This window comes from Centruroides sculpturatus, unplaced genomic scaffold, assembly GCF_000671375.1.
Source record: "Centruroides sculpturatus isolate CEXI.00-Female unplaced genomic scaffold, Cexi_2.0 scaffold2659, whole genome shotgun sequence".
NCBI classification, from domain to species: Eukaryota; Metazoa; Arthropoda; class Arachnida; order Scorpiones; family Buthidae; genus Centruroides; species Centruroides sculpturatus.
Window position 1 is genome coordinate 2,300 of NW_019386798.1, and position 19,632 is coordinate 21,931.

At 32.9% G+C, this 19,632-nt stretch overlaps 1 protein-coding gene across 1 annotated transcript; it reads right to left on the minus strand.

Annotated features, from left to right (window-relative positions):
- Positions 1-5,448: 5,448 nt before the first annotated feature.
- LOC111615783 (COP9 signalosome complex subunit 4-like) lies at positions 5,449-17,497 on the minus strand (the record flags this gene model as incomplete). The annotated part of the gene is made up of 3 exons (XM_023357220.1): positions 5,449-6,029; positions 16,327-16,411; positions 17,403-17,497. Coding segments are annotated over 3 exons (314 nt in total), but the record flags the coding sequence as incomplete, so codon positions are not given.
- Positions 17,498-19,632: the final 2,135 nt, after the last annotated feature.

A 19,632-nucleotide genomic window follows, 5' to 3' on the forward strand; every position in this document is an offset into this window, starting at 1 on the left:
CTGAAAGTAAGACCTAGCAAAGTTTTTTTTAGTCGTAAGGGTCATCGACAGATGGTTGAAAGTGGCCGTTGGCTTTTTGAAAGTACAGCCACTGATTGGTCAGCAGACAATCACGCCACACGGCATGATTTGCATAAGACTATGGCTTGGGAATCACAGATTTCCATNCAGCCACTGATTGGTCAGCAGACAATCACGCCACACGGCATGATTTGCATAAGACTATGGCTTGGGAATCACAGATTTCCATAATGTTACGGCTGGTGATCGTTAATTGGTCAGCCGGGAATCACGCCACATCACATTTGCATAGTGCTACGGTTCAGTAAGCACTAATTGGTCATCGAGCCTGATGTCGACACTATAAAAAGGTTAAGTTGAAGCGAGAATAGGAAGTCCGCTCCAGCACAGAAACTTCGTAAGTTCACTTCGGTTCTATTTAAGTTCAGTTCGACACCACCGGATATATGTCACTCTTGAAGTTCGACTTGGAAATTTTTTTGTTCAATAATAAATGTGAATTCTTCTTCATGGAAAAATAAGACACCCCTTGAAAATAAGACCTAGCGCAACTTTCACAGCAAAAATTAATATAAGACACTGCCTTATTTTCGGGGAAACATGGTATCAACTGTTTGTGTTTATTCTTAAAAAAAAAAACATTTTAATAAATAATAATTCATATTTAACAATTTTTCAATTATGTTTTAACACAATGTTAAGTTAAATACAAATTTCAAATTTGTAAAACTACACTGTTCAAAACATTTTTGGCAGCACACGACTGCTCATTAAAGAATGGTAAACAATTCCCCAACACCTCATTAGCAATCTCATCAGTTCCTTCCCACACAGATGTATAGCAGTTATGGCTATTTACAGAGATTATTATGCTGACTTTATGCTTATTATGCTGATTATTATGCTTATAATCTAAAAAAGTAAGTTGTTCTAGTTGTGCAGATCACACATTATTCATCAACATATAGCAACAAGTGCAAAAAATAAAAATATGACAATTTAACCAATATTCTATGTAACACCTCTTGCACCTATGTTTTGATTAGTGTAAATTATTTACTAAAACAAGTGTTTTTTATTATTATTTCTCCAAAAAAAACTTAAAAAAACTATAAATATTTTCTTGAATTTTTTTTTTAATTCAATAGATGAAGAATACAAATTCAAAATTCTCATATGTTGAACAAATGTTAAATGAAAAAATTGGTATAATATAAAACCAGCCTCTAGCTACAAAAGATTCTTTTGGTGGTTAGAGGTTGACTATAAATCTGTCTTTAATTTTTATACAAAGAGATTTATCAAATTCCTCAATATTAGTCAAAAATACTGAAGAAAACTTCTCTGAAGTCAAAAATAAATTGTATGTCATCCCATACAATAAATTGACTTTCGTTGGGTCCGCAGCTGGAGGGTATTTGGAAACGGAGAATCCATTGCAGCAAAAATAAATTGATCGATGATGGGTATTCAAGAAAAATTTTTGCAACAGAAAAAAACAATTATTAGTGGAACCGTTGAGATAATAAAGTGAACTGATAAAGTTTAATCATTCTGTTCTAAAACCATTGGAATCAGATTATATATTTTGTGTTCTAAAACTTTTTGCAATCTGAGCCTCTAATCATGGGCTTGTCAGCTCAAAAGTACTTAGGCTAAAAGTTTGTTGTATTAATTATACTCCTGAAAGTAAAAAATCACCTGGTTTGTACAGTAAATTGCATTCTGCAAGTTTTTCTTCAGTTAAAATGATCCCTTCTTGAGGTATTTTGTCCCTTTGAAACTTCAAGAAAACACTTGATGTTCTGATCATTTCTTAGCCACACAGATCTTATTCCTCTTTGGGAAATTATTAAACCTTTTTCTAAGCTCAACAGTTAGGCCATCCCAAACATTCTAATATATAAAAACTTCAACTCAGAACCAAGAACATTTCTTAAATCTGAAATTATGCCAAATATATTTACAAAATAAATCAATTTAAAATTTCAATAATAATTTGCCTATCAACAAAAATAACATTTGAATCTTTTTTGAATATGGTGTCATATTCAAAAAAGATGAGAAAAAATGCTTAATTTTGGAAACAAAATTAAATTTGTAGAATTAATCATTTTTTAAAAATTTATCTATTTTCATTAGAATGATGATATTCCATTTTGCAGTTATAATCTTCACATATCATTTTAAAGAAGTAAAATATTGTATTTTGCCAATCTTACTGTGATGATACACGACAAGTGATTTGTAATATAGACAAAATATTATTTCATTTCTAAAAATCATATATAAATATGTAAAAACCATATATGTATGTAACAAAAGACTATCTGAGATGAAATTAATCAAACACTCATCTGAAAGGCTCCTCGTATATATAGTTCAACACAAAATGCTGTTTTTAGAGTAAACAGCATCTTTTATGTTGGTTTAGTTCCTCTTGTTTTTTCATTTTATTTTAGATTCTCGATTACAAACTTTTCCATGTGTGATGCAGTATGAGCAGCAGCAAAAACACTCCCTTGTTATATTTACTTTTTGTTGTCTGACTTTTGAATTCTTTTAGGTCCTCATTTTCTGTTTGATTATTGAAGCACTCTTTTACATACACATATAACAATAATGCCTAAATTTTAACCAAATATCTAGATGCCAGATTTTTAGGCTATGTTTAGGATAGATCTTAATCAATGAAATAAAGTTCTAAAAAGTGGCAGTTACGCTATCATCTTGTATTAATATTAATAATTTCAGTAATTTAGAATATTCTGGAATAGAATTCAAACCTGCAATTTTTGCTTACCATGAGGCATTACCAGTGATGCTATCTGGACCTTTATCCAATCCTCACAATGTTATTAACCATACTGATTAATCATGCCAACTGGAATGTTCTTACATTTGTGAACTTTTATAACACTCAACTGACTTAATTAAGTACAAAATAGCAGACTAACTGCCCAATTTTAATCAATGAAATGAAAGTAATTTACCTTAAAGTCTAGCCTAAGCATAGCCAAAAAACCCGACACTTAGACATTTGGTTATAACAAATTTTTCAAAAACATTAATATCATGAAAATCATATAAAATTCTTAATGAATATAACATTTTATTTAAAAAATTATTTAGACTAATTATAAAATTTTCACCAATATTAGCAAATTTATTTAAACTGATAAAAATACAAAAAAAAAAATATAAATGATATTAATTACTGCAACAAACTAGATGTACTACATTCATAAATAACTCAAAATACACCTAAATCTGGTAACAAATAATTCAATAACTTATTTATTAAATTGTTTTTTGTTACTGGATCTAGATGTATTTTGAGTTAATTATAAATGGTATAATTCATAGAAAAGTTTTACATTAGTTTACAATTTATTAGGTTGAAAAATGAAACAATAAATTTTGTTAATCATTTTTGAAGCTATTATAATAAAAGATTTTAAAAACTATTATATATAATAATAATAAATGTATTCATACGTGTTAATATGACAGCTTAAAATTTGGACAAACGATGCTATCCATTTGCTAAATGTAACAGAAAATAGCAAATGAAATCATATTATTATATAAGATTTTGTTTGCTGTTTAAAAATACATTATATATTTTTTTCCCTCCATTCTTGATTGACATCCATTATCTAAAATACAATCAATAAAAAAATATCCCATAGAGCAACCTAATCTTTTAACTCAAACTCTAACTAGTAGCATAGTGCAGTAACCATGGTAACAACATGAGAGTATAACATTTTTACAAATGTGCAATAGAAAATTATTATTGATGTACCAAAAACAGAGCGCAATAATTAAAATTAGTCAATTTTGTTTCATTTAACTTTTTGAAATTTACTATAATCATCATTAAGAACAAATATTGATTAATAACATATTCAAGGTCTGCAGGACTGAAACACAGTTCAATGCATCTACAAGTACATACATAATACTTAAAAAATTTAATAAATTAATTAAAATGAAAATATTAAGTATTCAAAGTGTAAAAAAGTAAAGATGAATAAGTAAAATATGTAAAATGAGGATCATCATAAATAAAGATTTTTGTATTTCTTCTTTAAAAGAAAGCATCATTAAATAATTTTAAACGTTTAGCAATTCTAGCAAATTAGCAAATTAACAGAAATAATAAATAATTTAGTAAATTGTATGCAGTTTAACAGTATTGTTTCGATGGCATACTATATAATTTAGTCATTGATAAAGTTTACAAACCCCAAATTTATGCATAAATCTTGTAGACAAAGAGGTAAAAGAACCTGTATGTCTGTATCATCATATACTATTACGTACATTCTACTTATTGTATGTAACAGCTTCAAAAAAAGTTGATTTTCACTACACAAAATTATGCTTATAAAATTACAATATTTTTGCAATTTAATAACAAAAACTGTTAATAAAAATATTAGGAATTAAAACTTACTAATTAGATTATCTGAGCTTTAAAACCCTACTTTTTTTTACTAATTTTTTATTTTAAAATCAGATATAACATGACTACCAAGATAATATAAAACTAATACAAAAATAAAATAGCTTACAAATTAAAAAGTTAAACAACTTCATGAAATTGTTAGCTGTTTTTTTGCTTTGAATTATAAAACATTTTAAAAATTTTTCTATTATTTCAAAGAGAAAAATCATCCAAATATGTTGAACAACAAATCTAATGATTTAACATCGGATAGGCTTTCTACTTCACAAAGTGAATACATAACATCATCAAACTGCACAGATACTATCTCTGTTTCATGACCATTCTTATATCTTAATTCTTAAGGTGCTATTTCTATAAGAGAATACAAAACTTGAAATACACAAAATTAATCAAAGTTTACTTATAACTTGTTTACATAATCTATTGAAATCACTTTTTTTTTACATTCAGAGTGCATTACACATTATATTAGAACTCTCACATTACTCTAAGCTCTATTGCATCTATACATTCCTGTTGAATCTCACAGAATTTGAATAGGAATGCAATAGACTAGCAAAAGGGAGTTGTCATCAACATGATTACCTACCACTGGACTTGTTTAGTCACAGACAGCTCAAAAACAGCCAATCATGTCTACTTAGAGGATAAAGCATAAGCAACTACAATATGATCCTTCATCTAGATGTGGATTATAATTCATATTGTTCAATATTTACAGTTTACATTAATTATCTGCATTTATCATCACTTGTANGGAGTAAAAGGAATTAAAATGATTTATTTTGTATATGTATAAAGAACTTTTTGCAAATATTTTTATATAACAAGTAGATTTTTTTTATTTTTGTAACAATTTCTTTCAAAAAAAAGCCAAATAAACAACAGAAATAAATTCTGCAAAGATACTAAATATTCACAAAAGGAATTTTATTTAAATAATGCTTATTAATTTAACAATTATTTCATGGAAATAAATTTATATTAAAACTGAGAAATAACTAATTAATAAGAAAATAAGATTAAAATACTTTGTAACAGATGCATTGTTCAAATAATAAAATGTTTTAAAGCTTTATGTTATCAATGAATTCTGTCAGAAACTAAAGATTAAGCTCATTATACTCAGCTGTTCTTACTATAATATTTAACTGCAGTAACATTTGACTTTAATAACTTACTAGAACCCAAAAATCAAATGTAAAACAGCATCTCCAAACATAAATGTAGATTAAGCAGAAATATCAGACTAAATGTTATAAATAAAGAATACTCTCTTGTTACTTCTATAACAATCATTTTAAGTCGTTTTCATATAAAAACAGATATTTTGTATAATTAGTTTTATTGAGAAACTATACATATAGCAGAGCCAAAGTCGATCGGAGTCTCGTTCGTTAGTGAACCATCTGCTCCTCCGTGATCTGCGTCATCCAGTCCGACTCGTGCTGAGATATTTTTTCGATGATGTTATTCACCTGAAAGCACAGACTCTGTATCTGTTTGTCCCATGAAGGTAATACTTCGCGTGCTGGAAGAAATTGTTTTAATATCGTTAATGGTAAATTCTTTCAAACATTTTTCAATAATATAAATGTCACATTTAATGCTTATGTCCTTTAAATTTAACAACAAAATTTTATTTTGCTTAAAATAAGTGCAAGAAATTTTATTATAAAAGATTTAGAATGTTACTTTGCAAAAATAGGTCCGGAGTTCGTGGGTGTATNATGAGTCCGGAAGACCTTGTATCGCGGGATCTCGAATTTTGTAATTTATCACCAATAGCTACAGTCGAAATGTCTTTCCCGTCTCCATTTCTGCTAGTCGACATCCATAATGGATAAATGGATCGAGCGTAAAATTAGTCCTTTTAGCGTAAAAAAAAGCAATTATCAAAAGCAAAAAAAAGCAGATGTATTTTTTTTTAGTTCTTCAAGGATACTTCAAAATTCATCATGATAACATTTGTAATATTTATTGAACACACAAACAACTTATACAAGTGAAATTGAGCATGAAATCAAACAATTTGTTCTTACAAAATGTTCAATGAAAAGTGTTCATTTCTTAACGACAGATGATTTCGGTTCAATAAGTAAAAATATTATTTTTATATAAAGACAATCGAAAAGCGAATAATTAACGTTATATATATTTACATATTTTTTTGTTTTATTGTGGCCAGTGGTGTATTGTCGGAGTGTTTTCTGGGTGGAGAGATAATTAGGTGTAAATGCGAAAGTAACGGTTAGGAAGAGGAATGTGAAGAGAATCAAACAAAAGTAGGCGACTAACATATCTCGTGTACAACAGATTTAACATCGGAACCATTTATAATTTGCACGTTTGTGTCGAGCAGAACAAGGCGTGGACGGATGACGATCGCGATTAGCGTTAACAAAAGTGGAAATAAAATAAATATACCTTTCTTCTTCGCATTGCGATTTCGACTGATAATGATCTCCATCTATAGTATTTCCACTTCGTTCTTCCTCTTCACCATTCGTTCCATCAACCAAGTCGCCATCTTGCTCTTGGCCTTCGTTGTTGCAATTGGTATCCGAATAATCATACTGCTGTTCGTTCGCGTAATCGTTATTATATTCTTTCTGTTCGTCTGCCATATCAGCTATTCCTATAGTTTAAATATTACTACAACAAAACTAAAGAACGTGGCCGTACGACGAACCGACAAGCGATCTTTGTCGCCCGCTTCTATTTATAGATGACGGTCACATGATATACAACGCGCTCGACTATTGGATTAAATCTCTGTATATAGTTGAAGACTGGTGTGGATGTAAAGCTGATCAATCGAGATCTTTTGCCTTCCTCTCCACTTACCACTGCCTACGAATATAAACAAATAAAAATATAAATATTAAAAAATGTCTATCTTTACTTGCAGATAAATTTCGTTTCTACAATCTGAAATTTGTCGTGCGTACAATTTTGGATTATTTATCTTAATTAACAATTTACTCCGTCCTTCTTTTAAATAAAAAATTAATTTACTGGTTACTAAATAGGAAATATTTGGTAAATTATTTAGTTTTATTTTGTATCTAAATGTTTTAAATTTATAATCAATCTATTGGGAGCCGCCAGTCAAATGAGTCTTAAATTATTATATATTTTTATTTTTAATCCGAAAACTATTTAATGTCATTTTGTTTAGAAATATCAAACGTCGATATATAGATTTTATTCTGTCTGTGTAGAATTGTCGATGTTCCGCGTATATGAAAAATAAACATTTCTATTCTTTCTAAAAATATCGATGTCTATGTATATACTGAAAGGCTGGCAGTTTTGGGTCATAGTTGCGATAGTAGCGTCTCTATTGGTGGTTAAATAAAACTAAACCGTCACGTGGGCGCATTCGAGCGGGTGTCGCCATCTTAGTTATTTTGGTTTCCAGATAATTTATTTAAATATTCAATTTACGTAAAATTGTCTACTATTAATTTTGTTATGTTTACATACAATGCATAGATTAAAATTATGTAATTATTGATCGACTTTATGACTGGATAAACAGTTTACTAATTTTATAAGTTAAAAATGCGAGTTTGAAATAATAATTTTTCCTTAACTACGTAGCACAGTAAATGATTATTTTCTAGAAATTAATTAAACGGCGGCCGGATAGACAAGTCTGTTTTGAAGCTGCCCTTCGAAAGATACCAGAGGATTCGATTCGAATTTGAATTTGAGACAGATTACCGGGAATCCACGGGTAGCCTGACCATATTCCTTAACATTCCATGCTTCGTTGTGGATTTAATTGAACTCTTAATTAAAGAATTAACAAAACTTTTCGTAATGTTTGGAACCAAAAAAGAATACCAAAAATAAATAAATAAATTATTAAAATTAAATAAGCTGGCAACAATGAAAATCATCAACGTATTTTTTTTCCATTCTCCGTTCTGTAGACACTAAGACGGCTTTCTTTAGTGATCGTGAAGAATTCGATCCGGAGCAATAGGGGTGGCCGGATGGTGAGGGATATGTCAGATGCGTCAAGGAAGAAGCTTTTGCTTTAGTCTATCTGCCCTGTAGACGCTAAGAAGGCCTTTTTATCAAGCCCATCGTGGATTAGGCCAGGCCCGTGCGGTATGAAACGACGGCGTAGGGAGGACGGGGCTCGGTATATTTGAGACGAATCACCGCCAAAATTTGCTGGGGTTTCTCGACCCGTCCGAATTCGTTCCCGAATCCCCAGAATGATAAACTGACACTTTAACCACTCATCCACCCGTCTGCCTTTAGAATTATTAAAATGTTTTAGAACAAAAATTGTCACAACCAATTTTAATTAAATTATTATATTCCTACCTATAACTGATTTTATTGATACGAAAAACGAGATACAAATTCAAGTTATTCTATTTTTATAATTTAGTCGAACCTCCAATAACGAGCCATCTTCAAAGAATGGTCTATTTTATGTTCCTGTCAGTGACCGTTGTTTGGAGGTTTGACTGTGTTTTGAAAACGCTTGCAGAGCGGAGTTGACCAGTGGGCTGTATATTATCCATTGCCTGCGTTGGCATTATGTAAATACCACATAATTATAAATTATAGATTTTTAAAAACATTTTGTCTCGAGTTTCTGCCGCGAAAAGATATGAAGTGGGTAATTTTTGTTAGTAGCTTAGACGAACACACGGTGAGACCGGGAGACCTTGTATCGCGGAATCCCGAATCTTGTAATTTATCACCAATAGCTACAGTCGAAATGTCTTTCCCATCTCCATTTCTGCTAGTCGATCACCCATAATGGATAAAATTATGATCGAGCGTAAAATTAGACCTTTTAGAGTAAAAAAAAAAGCCATCTTAATGCCTACAGAACGAAAAAAGTTTTACGAAAATAAGTCAACACTATTAACTGTAAAGGATGAGAAAATAAATTATTTTAGCCTCTATTGCATTCCCAATTTCACACGAAACTCTGAAACATCATACACGTTATATTTTAAGTTTGCTATGTATGATGTAATTTGAGTGTTTTGAAATAATATAAGAAACGAGCAATTATTTATTGTGACATGGTCGCAATGCCGGGCTACTATTTTTAATCATATTTTTTATTTATTTAATTTAAAATATATGTACTCCACTTCAAATTAGTAGTATCATGCTCCCGTACATCATACTTTTCCGTTAGCAATGGGCTTGTGCCGGCCAACTAACTAACGTCTTTTCGGGGGAGAGTTTTGAATCGAAATAACGTCACTTTCGGTTTTCATCGAAACTTCGTAAGTAGTTAATCGTGGTTCCCGCTCCTAAGATTTCCATATCTGATCTCGTCTTTCGTCTCTCGAAATTAAAGACAAACAGATGGACCGATTGAGAATTTAGGACGCAATTTTATATAGCTTCACAATTTTTTCAAATTGCAGCCCAATAAATGTCGTCAGGAAGGCCGAGCGGATAAAAAATAAAAAAAACAATAAATGCAAAATACTATAAACAACTCATTTTTTATACTTTTACCTGTTCAAAATGATTACAAACTAATCAGCAATAGATCGAGGTTCAAATAGCAATTTTGCAATCGATATTATTGCCTTATTCCTGTTACAGAGAATCGCCGCCCTCTTCGACGTAGGAAGGGGAGACCGAATATCGCCCCATTGTTTAGCACACTCGATTTAGAATACATTAGTATAAGGTGAACGATTGTTGCAACACTCGTTATCATCCTTTATATCAATTCTTTTAGGTAATAGACGTTCCTCGGCGCTTAAAAAATTTCTATCGGACTTTATGCTTCATGCAGACGAAGTATCACAACCGTAGAAGTAATAGGTCTATAAAACGTGACTCGCGAGTCGTCTTCAGGTAAATTCCCATCTCAGTCTAGACGAGAACTAAATTTACGTTCGAACTAACGTTTGGAAAATCGACTAAACATATTTTTAATGGTACTTTCAAAGAATTTTATGCGTTATACTTACTAAATCGAAACAACGTTTAAACATAATATCGACGTCCCAAACTTTTGACTGAATAACAATATCCATTAAATCGGTACGAAAATCGATTAAGGCAGGATATTTAAACTGTTATTAGTATGTATATATACTATAAATAATGAATTTTAAATAACGTGTCTTACCCACTAATTATAAATACATTAATGAAAGACATTCGGCTCGTCCAGCGACAAAGAATTTCAACCGACGTTTCTGTAACGAGAAGCGATCGAGGTACGAAGACCATTTGGTACAAAATATCGCTTTGTGTAGTTTCTATTGTGTCTAGTGCACAATATGCAACATTAATCGAGGAAGTACAGATGACAGATACCCTACCACTGAAGATCCGAGTTTGAGTTGGCTCTTTTCGTAGATTGGTTGCTCCGTTTTGGTTGGATTAGTGGTGAAAAGAAAGTCGACGCCTTCCGAGAGGACTTTCTATGGAAAAATGGCTCTTATTAAAGTATTAGACACGTGAAAACTCCAACTACTGGTATTCTGCGGGCGTTGTCCGATACGTTCCTCATAATCTCGTTGGCCGAATCCACGACTGGCACAGATGCCTTAATGCCCGCAGGAAGAACTGGAAATTAGGAAACCAATAATGAAGATATTTGTTTCCGAATTTAAAACGTGCCCAATAACAATTATCACCCCCCTACGAAAATAATCTATTTTGTTTCTATACTAAAGCATTACATCTTGACAGTTTATATAACATGTAAATGACTCCATGTAAGATAATTCGCTATTTCCATGCTTGGGATATTGTCACGTACAATTATCTACACTTGGAAATCTTATAATATAATCGAGATGGGTTGATAATGATAATAATAAGTGCAGAGCCCAAACGGTTAGGAGTTGAAAGTTGAAATTTGGTAAACAGTTAGGGTGCATCATGAGAACATACACTAAGAAGGTATTTTTCGAAATTCCTCCCCGCGGGAGAGAGGGACAGGATTAAGGTTTACCGTGAAGAATTCGGCTTCTATTATACTATTTTAGATGCGGTTTTTTGCGTTTTAATAGGATATGCCATGAGAATGCACATTAAGATTTTTCAAAATTCCCATTGCGGGGGAGGGNATTCAACCATGGTCCATCCCTGAATCAAAGCAGCGGACCACGGATCCATCGCTGATTCAACACAATCATCCTGATCTGAAAGTCCTGGTCATATCTTTCCACATCATAAATGCGGTGTTTCTTTTGGGCTGCCTCTTGCCTCTCGAACAGACAATGCGCCATTCTCACCTCCCCATAGTGCCTAAGCTTTAAATGCTCCACTGCCTGTTGAGTCAAATAGGAACGCTGCGATTCTGTATCGATCAAGACCGATAAGTTTCCAATGAGTTTGTCCGCATAAACACGAACCAGCAAGGTTTGAAAAAAGCACTGACTAGTCAACATAGCCTTCCTTCTCCCACTCCTATCAGTGTCCATGTTGTCCTCTTCCTTTCCGGGACACAGGACACGGTGATGAGGCTTTTCACAGATCTCACACTTATGAGTCTTCTTCAATTTGCCCACTCTAGCGAAATGACCCCTTTCCAAACACACCAGCATCCTCTTTTCTGACGCACTAGCTTCTTCCTACCTTTCAACTTAATCTTGTCAACATCAGGACAGTCTTGAGTCTTATGATTTCGACTACAGAAAATACACTCTCGTCGGTTTTGGCTGTATAACAAATCAGTGACTGTGGGTATGGTTTCAGGTGATGGTTTAGGGCTCTTTGACCCTGTCAATCGCTTCTCCTCAGTAAATCCAGATTCGGCCATCTCTATTCTGACCTCCGATTCGATCTTCCTCTTAAGGAAGGACATCAGATAACTCAAGGTGCCAACCTCAGGCTCATTGTTATTCATGGCTCGAACTAGTTCCCATTTTCGCAGTCACCTGCGGTAGCGACGATTTCATCATGGAAAACAACATGTCGGCATACTTTGTGAAGTTCGTCCCAGTGATTCCAACGCTCTCAGACGAATCTCCAGTCTGTTACACAGATCAGCTATGGTGACTTCGTTCTCATTGTTCATGACAAGTTTCAAGATATCTCGCACGTAAACTTGTATTAAAATACTATCACTCCCAAGTCGCTCTTTCATATATGCTATCAACTTGGGATAGTTCTGTGCCGTTGGCAGGAAACTATCTGCGACCTCACGCACTTGGATTTTTCCTTAGTGGCCTGGAGCAGACACTGGAATTTATTCTCCGCTGAGATACTTTTGTGAGGCTCCGGAAATAGACCGGAATTATACAAAAATATAAAAAAAATTTTGTAAAATAATTTTATAAAACTATTAATGTTAAAAGTAGAAATTTCATCTCTATAAAAGGACATGTTTGAATTGAATTAAAAAAAGATATTTGTTGAATGTTTGTCTATGAGAACTAAGCTTATAATAGGACGTATTGCATTGGTGTTTCCAACGCTCTCAGACGAATCTCCAGTCTGTTACACAGATCAGCTATGTTACACAGAAGCTATGAGTCTTCTTCAATTTGCCCACTCTAGCGAAATGACCCCTTTCCAAACACACCAGCATCCTCTTTTCTGACGCACTAGCTTCTTCCTACCTTTCAACTTAATCTTGTCAACATCAGGACAGTCTTGAGTCTTATGATTTCGACTACAGAAAATACACTCTCGCCGGTTTTGGCTGTATAACAAATCAGTGACTGTGGGACATGCTCGGCTTTTGCAACCGAGGAAAAAAACTTATTCAGAGGAACAAACAATCTTTATTTTCATCTTGTATTATACCTATAATACAAGGTGAAAATAATTATTTGTTCCTCTGAAGTTATTTTCCTCGGTTGCAAAAACCAAAACACCATTGCAATAAGTCATATTAATAAGCTTAATCCTCGTAGACAAACATTCAACAAATTGTAGAAAATAAGGTCATAGAGACATATGAATTAAAAAAAAGAATACTTCTCATATTTTCCAATAGAATAATGTAAGTCCTTAGATCAACCATCTTCAATTGGGATTGAATTACAAACGATTTTGATTCATCCCGCGATCTAAGTTCCGATCTCGTTACACTTAGTAACAAGTGACGACCAATTAGAAAGCGGAGATGTCTAAGAACAATCAAACAAAATGGTCGATTTGGAACCCGAAAAAGTTATAAAAATCGGAATTTCAAGAACATGAGGAGCTTCTCTCTATTGCTTCCTATTGTGCCACACCTTCCTTGGAAGAATTATCTTCAGCCTCAACTCAAAACAGGATTAAACATCTCTACTACGGACTTCTTTACACAACTACGACATGGGGGCGTCGACTCCCAAAGGAACATCGAGGAACCTTTCTCGTAGGATTCTCTCTCTCAGTCAGAAAAGGAAACCTGAAGATTTAGTCTCCCCGACAGATCGAAGAATGTGAGAGTTAAAAAGATCATTAAATTGTTTTCCCACGGACTTATTTTCTGGTTGAAGATGATACATCGAATGTGTCACCCTGGAATTTACAAAGAGAAGAAAGAAAACAACTATTGGTCAGTGGTGGAAAACAGTCCTAATAAGGCAGTGGAAAAAACCCAACGATACCCCCTTTATAAAAAGGAGGGGTCGATGTGTCAAAGACAGTCTCCAGAGTAAGTGAACTATAGGATTACGTGTGTGGATTAGCTGCTGCCAGGGACTTTTCTAAACATCACCGTGCAGGAAGACCAGCGTCTAAGAAACCTCATAGTTTGGAAGAACTGTGTGAGATAAGAAACCTTATCGTTCGAAGGAACTGTGTAAGAAACCTCATCGTTCAAAAGGACCTCTTGAGACTCAAGGACTACATTTCCAACTCTCATAACTTATATCAAGGTATTTATCCTCGTGCGAAGTAAATGTAAACTCACTCTCTCATTAATACGGGTTATCGGGAAAGAAATAGCTATGTTAACTGAAATCAAACATGATTTGTATATAGTTTAAATAGAACAATAAACGGGTATTATATATATATAAAGATAATCTATAGAGTGTAATTCCTCTGATTCTCTTCTTCCGCCTCCATCCCGGAACCAAACGTCCACAAGCGCAAGCATTCGCATTAAGAAAATTAACGGCCAATCTGGTTTCTGTCTCTGACCTTAAGAAACAGTGGTGTCATCCTGACAGGGCACCAAAGAGGTGTCAACCCTGCGGTCACATAAAGGAATTCTAATAACTACCATGTGACAAAAATTACATAAAAGATTCTAATATTTTTGAAAAATTTCAATTATTGCTATCAAGGATTTCATAATGAAATATTTTAATAAATGTCATTTTGTATGGCAATAAGCATAAAAACTTTTCCACAAAATTTTTGAATAACGAGTAATTAAGATAAATAGAATCAAAAGAAGATAGCAAAATCAATTTTAGAAAGAGTTGAAATTTAGAGGAAAGCAAACACCTTGCCCATGAAAACATTATTACAACTTAATGGTGAACAAAAAACATGCTGCCGATATTTAATGAGTTTTATGTTTAGAATGATGTTTTGCAAATTGTTAACGATGACGACTTTTTCCTTTATAAATGCATCTATCGAAAAACCCAGAATGGTGGCAACTTACAAAATGCAAATAATCATAAATAATGAATTTTTATGGTAATGCTATTATTTTCATTTTTGAATAACAAAACTGAATAAATAATAAGTTTTAAATTACAGTGGTGCCTCGTATAACGTACTTAATCCGTTCCAGGTGCATGTCCGTTAAGTGAAAACTCCGTTATATGAAATGCATTTTCCCGTAGAAATACATGTTGAAACATAATTCGTTCCGCAGCATAAAATAACCGTACCATAAAAAATTGAAAATGGAGCAGTCACCAATTATGCTGGGCAGTCATATATTGTGAGGAGGTGGAAGAACACTTTTTTCACATATTCATACAGATACAGACTTTTTACACATTGCAGCGGGTCTTTTTTTATTGTTTTTTAATCGGAGTCAGATTCAGGAGAGGCTACTGGGGCTCGCAGGGTCAACTCCTCTTGTTCCATCCTTTGTTTTTTTGGCAGCTGACTTCTTGAAAAACATGTCCAAAGTGGTCTGTTTCTCTCTCTTCTTTCAACAGCTGTCGGAAATGATGGGCAGGGGTGTCATTGTAGAGATCATTGATCCTGTTGGCCTCAGCTCTGTTTGGATAATGAGTGTTGGTAAACTCCTTGAACCTCTCCTCATTTGACAAGGAAGTTTTTGTCAACTTTCACTCCTGATGATTTCTTGCTTTGTTTCAATTGAAATCATCTTTCTGTTTTTTTAGAAGCCATGATTTACACAACACTTGAATAAATGTAAATACCCTGCACTGAGGTGATGTACGGTACGTAATAAACAAGGGAGCAAGCCGAATCCCAACAGGAGCTCTATACTTCAGATATACTAATAATATATTCTAATAATACTAATATATTATAAAAATAGCAGATTGTCATTGGCAACGGCAAAAGAGTGGAAACATCATTCGTACTTATTTGCAGAAAGTCCGTTGTTCGCAGCGTCCGTTATTCAAGGCGTACGTTATACGAGGCACCACTGTATTTTATATTGGCATATTTGTGATACGTAGAAAAAATATACAAGATTGTTGTTGTATTTAAAAAATGCTTCTGTAGGAAAAAATTATATACATGAAAATTTATTAAAAATAGCCTGACATTAAAAGTAAAAATATTCTAATTTCTCGTGTGAATGCACGACTAATTGCCTTTGCATTCTAGAGGCATATTAAAAAATACGACCTTTTTTTTATCCAAAATAGATTATATTTTTTGAGAAATTGTTAATAAAATTCTTTAAATTCATATAAAAAATGATGACTCACTCTCAAAATGAACGATAGAATCTATTTGGTCGATATATCCATTCATTCTTCCTTCTGTTATCATTTGCGAAGCAATCTTCTCTGCCTAAAAACAAAGAATATAAGGCAAATTTATCAATTTATGAAACTTTTTCTGATTTTATCATCAACATACAAATTATTAACATTATTACTCCATATAAAGTGTTATAATTAATATTAGCTAATTATCTTTAGTAATGCTAAATGTTTTTACTGTAGGCATTTAAACTCTTTCAATCATTTGCATTACTTTAGACAGTGTTTCCCAAACTTTTTGGACTACCGACCCTTTCGGTGCATACATTTATTTAGCATCCCCATAAAATTAGTCAAAAACGATATGCTGAAAATAAATTTTAATAAAAAAGTTTTTAATTTACACATTTATTTTATAAATGAAAAAATAATTTTTTGAAAATCTCTTGAAATACTTTATTAATTATTATAAAGTCATGTGTCTCAAAACTGACTTTACATATATTTTAGTAGTATATTTGTAATATACTACTAAATATGTATAATAGTAAATTTTTTTGTTTCAAAATTGGATTTTTGTTCCCTTGTCTTCCAAAACTCCTACTGCTCTTTTGCCTTCCAGCATTCCCTTTGAGCCTTCTATCACCCCCTCAATGGAGTAGAAGATTCAAAAGGGAAAATAACTTTGGTACCAACTTTAGAAATGCTGCTTCAGAACAACTATGACAGGAAAAGTGCAACTATTTCAGGAATGATTTGGGAGACTAACTCAAACTGTATCAAATGGGCTAATACAGCCAGCAGTTGTTGATAATTCTTGTAAATTTTTAACAATTCCAGCATTAAAAGCATTTAATTCTTAAACTCTCTCTTGGAAATATCAGTCTCTATAATCTAATAATTGTTGTAATTTTTCATACTTCGTAAATATTTAGATGAAAGAAAATAAAATTTTTCTTTAATAATGGTTATTCAATAATATACAGAATTTTTACAGCAATATTCCAAATTTAAGAATTGGTTAACAATCAATATGATAATAGAATTTAACAAATTTTATTTGAAAGTATTTGTAATACCTTAGATGGTGGTATTTCTAAAAGTGCTCCAAGTTCTTCAAAAGTAATATTATTGTATAGCTTGCTTGCCGACAGTAGATTATGCTCAGTAACGGNTTAGCCTCTATTGCATTCCCAATTTCACACGAAACTCTGAAACATCATACACGTTATATTTTAAGTTTGCTATGTATGATGTAATTTGAGTGTTTTGAAATAATATAAGAAACGAGCAATTATTTATTGTGACATGGTCGCAATGCCGGGCTACTATTTTTAATCATATTTTTTATTTATTTAATTTAAAATATATGTACTCCACTTCAAATTAGTAGTATCATGCTCCCGTACATCATACTTTTCCGTTAGCAATGGGCTTGTGCCGGCCAACTAACTAACGTCTTTTCGGGGGAGAGTTTTGAATCGAAATAACGTCACTTTCGGTTTTCATCGAAACTTCGTAAGTAGTTAATCGTGGTTCCCGCTCCTAAGATTTCCATATCTGATCTCGTCTTTCGTCTCTCGAAATTAAAGACAAACAGATGGACCGATTGAGAATTTAGGACGCAATTTTATATAGCTTCACAATTTTTTCAAATTGCAGCCCAATAAATGTCGTCAGGAAGGCCGAGCGGTTAAAAAATAAAAAAAACAATAAATGCAAAATACTATAAACAACTCATTTTTTATACTTTTACCTGTTCAAAATGATTACAAACTAATCAGCAATAGATCGAGGTTCAAATAGCAATTTTGCAATCGATATTATTGTCTTATTCCTGTTACAGAGAATCGCCGCCCTCTTCGACGTAGGAAGGGGAGACCGAATATCGCCCCATTGTTTAGCACACTCGATTTAGAATACATTAGTATAAGGTGAACGATTGTTGCAACACTCGTTATCATCCTTTATATCAATTCTTTTAGGTAATGGACGTTCCTCGGCGCTTAAAAAATTTCTATCGGACTTTATGCTTCATGCAGACGAAGTATTACAACCGTAGAAGTAATAGGTCTATAAAACGTGACTCGCGAGTCGTCTTCAGGTAAATTCCCATCTCAGTCTAGACGAGAACTAAATTGACGTTCGAACTAACGTCAGGAAAATCGACTAAACATATTTTTAATGGTACTTTCAAAGAATTTTATGCGTTATACTTACTAAATCGAAACAACGTTTAAACATAATATCGACGTCCCAAACTTTTGACTGAATAACAATATCCATTAAATCGGTACGAAAATCGATTAAGGCAGGATATTTAAACTGTTATTAGTATGTATATATACTATAAATAATGAATTTTAAATAACGTGTCTTACCCACTAATTATAAATACATTAATGAAAGACATTCGGCTCGTCCAGCGACAAAGAATTTCAACCGACGTTTCTGTAACGAGAAGCGATCGAGGTACGAAGACCATTTGGTACAAAATATCGCTTTGTGTAGTTTCTATTGTGTCTAGTGCACAATATGCAACATTAATCGAGGAAGTACAGATGACAGATACCCTACCACTGAAGATCCGAGTTTGAGTTGGCTCTTTTCGTAGATTGGTTGCTCCGTTTTGGTTGGATTAGTGGTGAAAAGAAAGTCGACGCCTTCCGAGAGGACTTTCTATGGAAAAATGGCTCTTATTAAAGTATTAGACACGTGAAAACTCCAACTACTGGTATTCTGCGGGCGTTGTCCGATACGTTCCTCATAATCTCGTTGGCCGAATCCACGACTGGCACAGATGCCTTAATGCCCGCAGGAAGAACTGGAAAATAGGAAACCAATAATGAAGATATTTGTTTCCGAATTTAAAACGTGCCCAATAACAATTATCACCCCCCTACGAAAATAATCTATTTTGTTTCTATACTAAAGCATTACATCTTGACAGTTTATATAACATGTAAATGACTCCATGTAAGATAATTCGCTATTTCCATGCTTGGGATATTGTCACGTACAATTATCTACACTTGGAAATCTTATAATATAATCGAGATGGGTTGATAATGATAATAATAATAAGTGCAGAGCCCAAACGGTTAGGAGTTGAAAGTTGAAATTTGGTAAACAGTTAGGGTGCATCATGAGAACATACACTAAGAAGGGATTTTTCGAAATTCCTCCCCGCGGGAGAGAGGGACAGGATTAAGGTTTACCGTGAAGAACAACAATGGAAGTGTTAAGTAACAATGGAAGTGCGCGGGAGAGAGGGACAGGATTAAGGTTTACCGTGAAGAATTCGGCTTC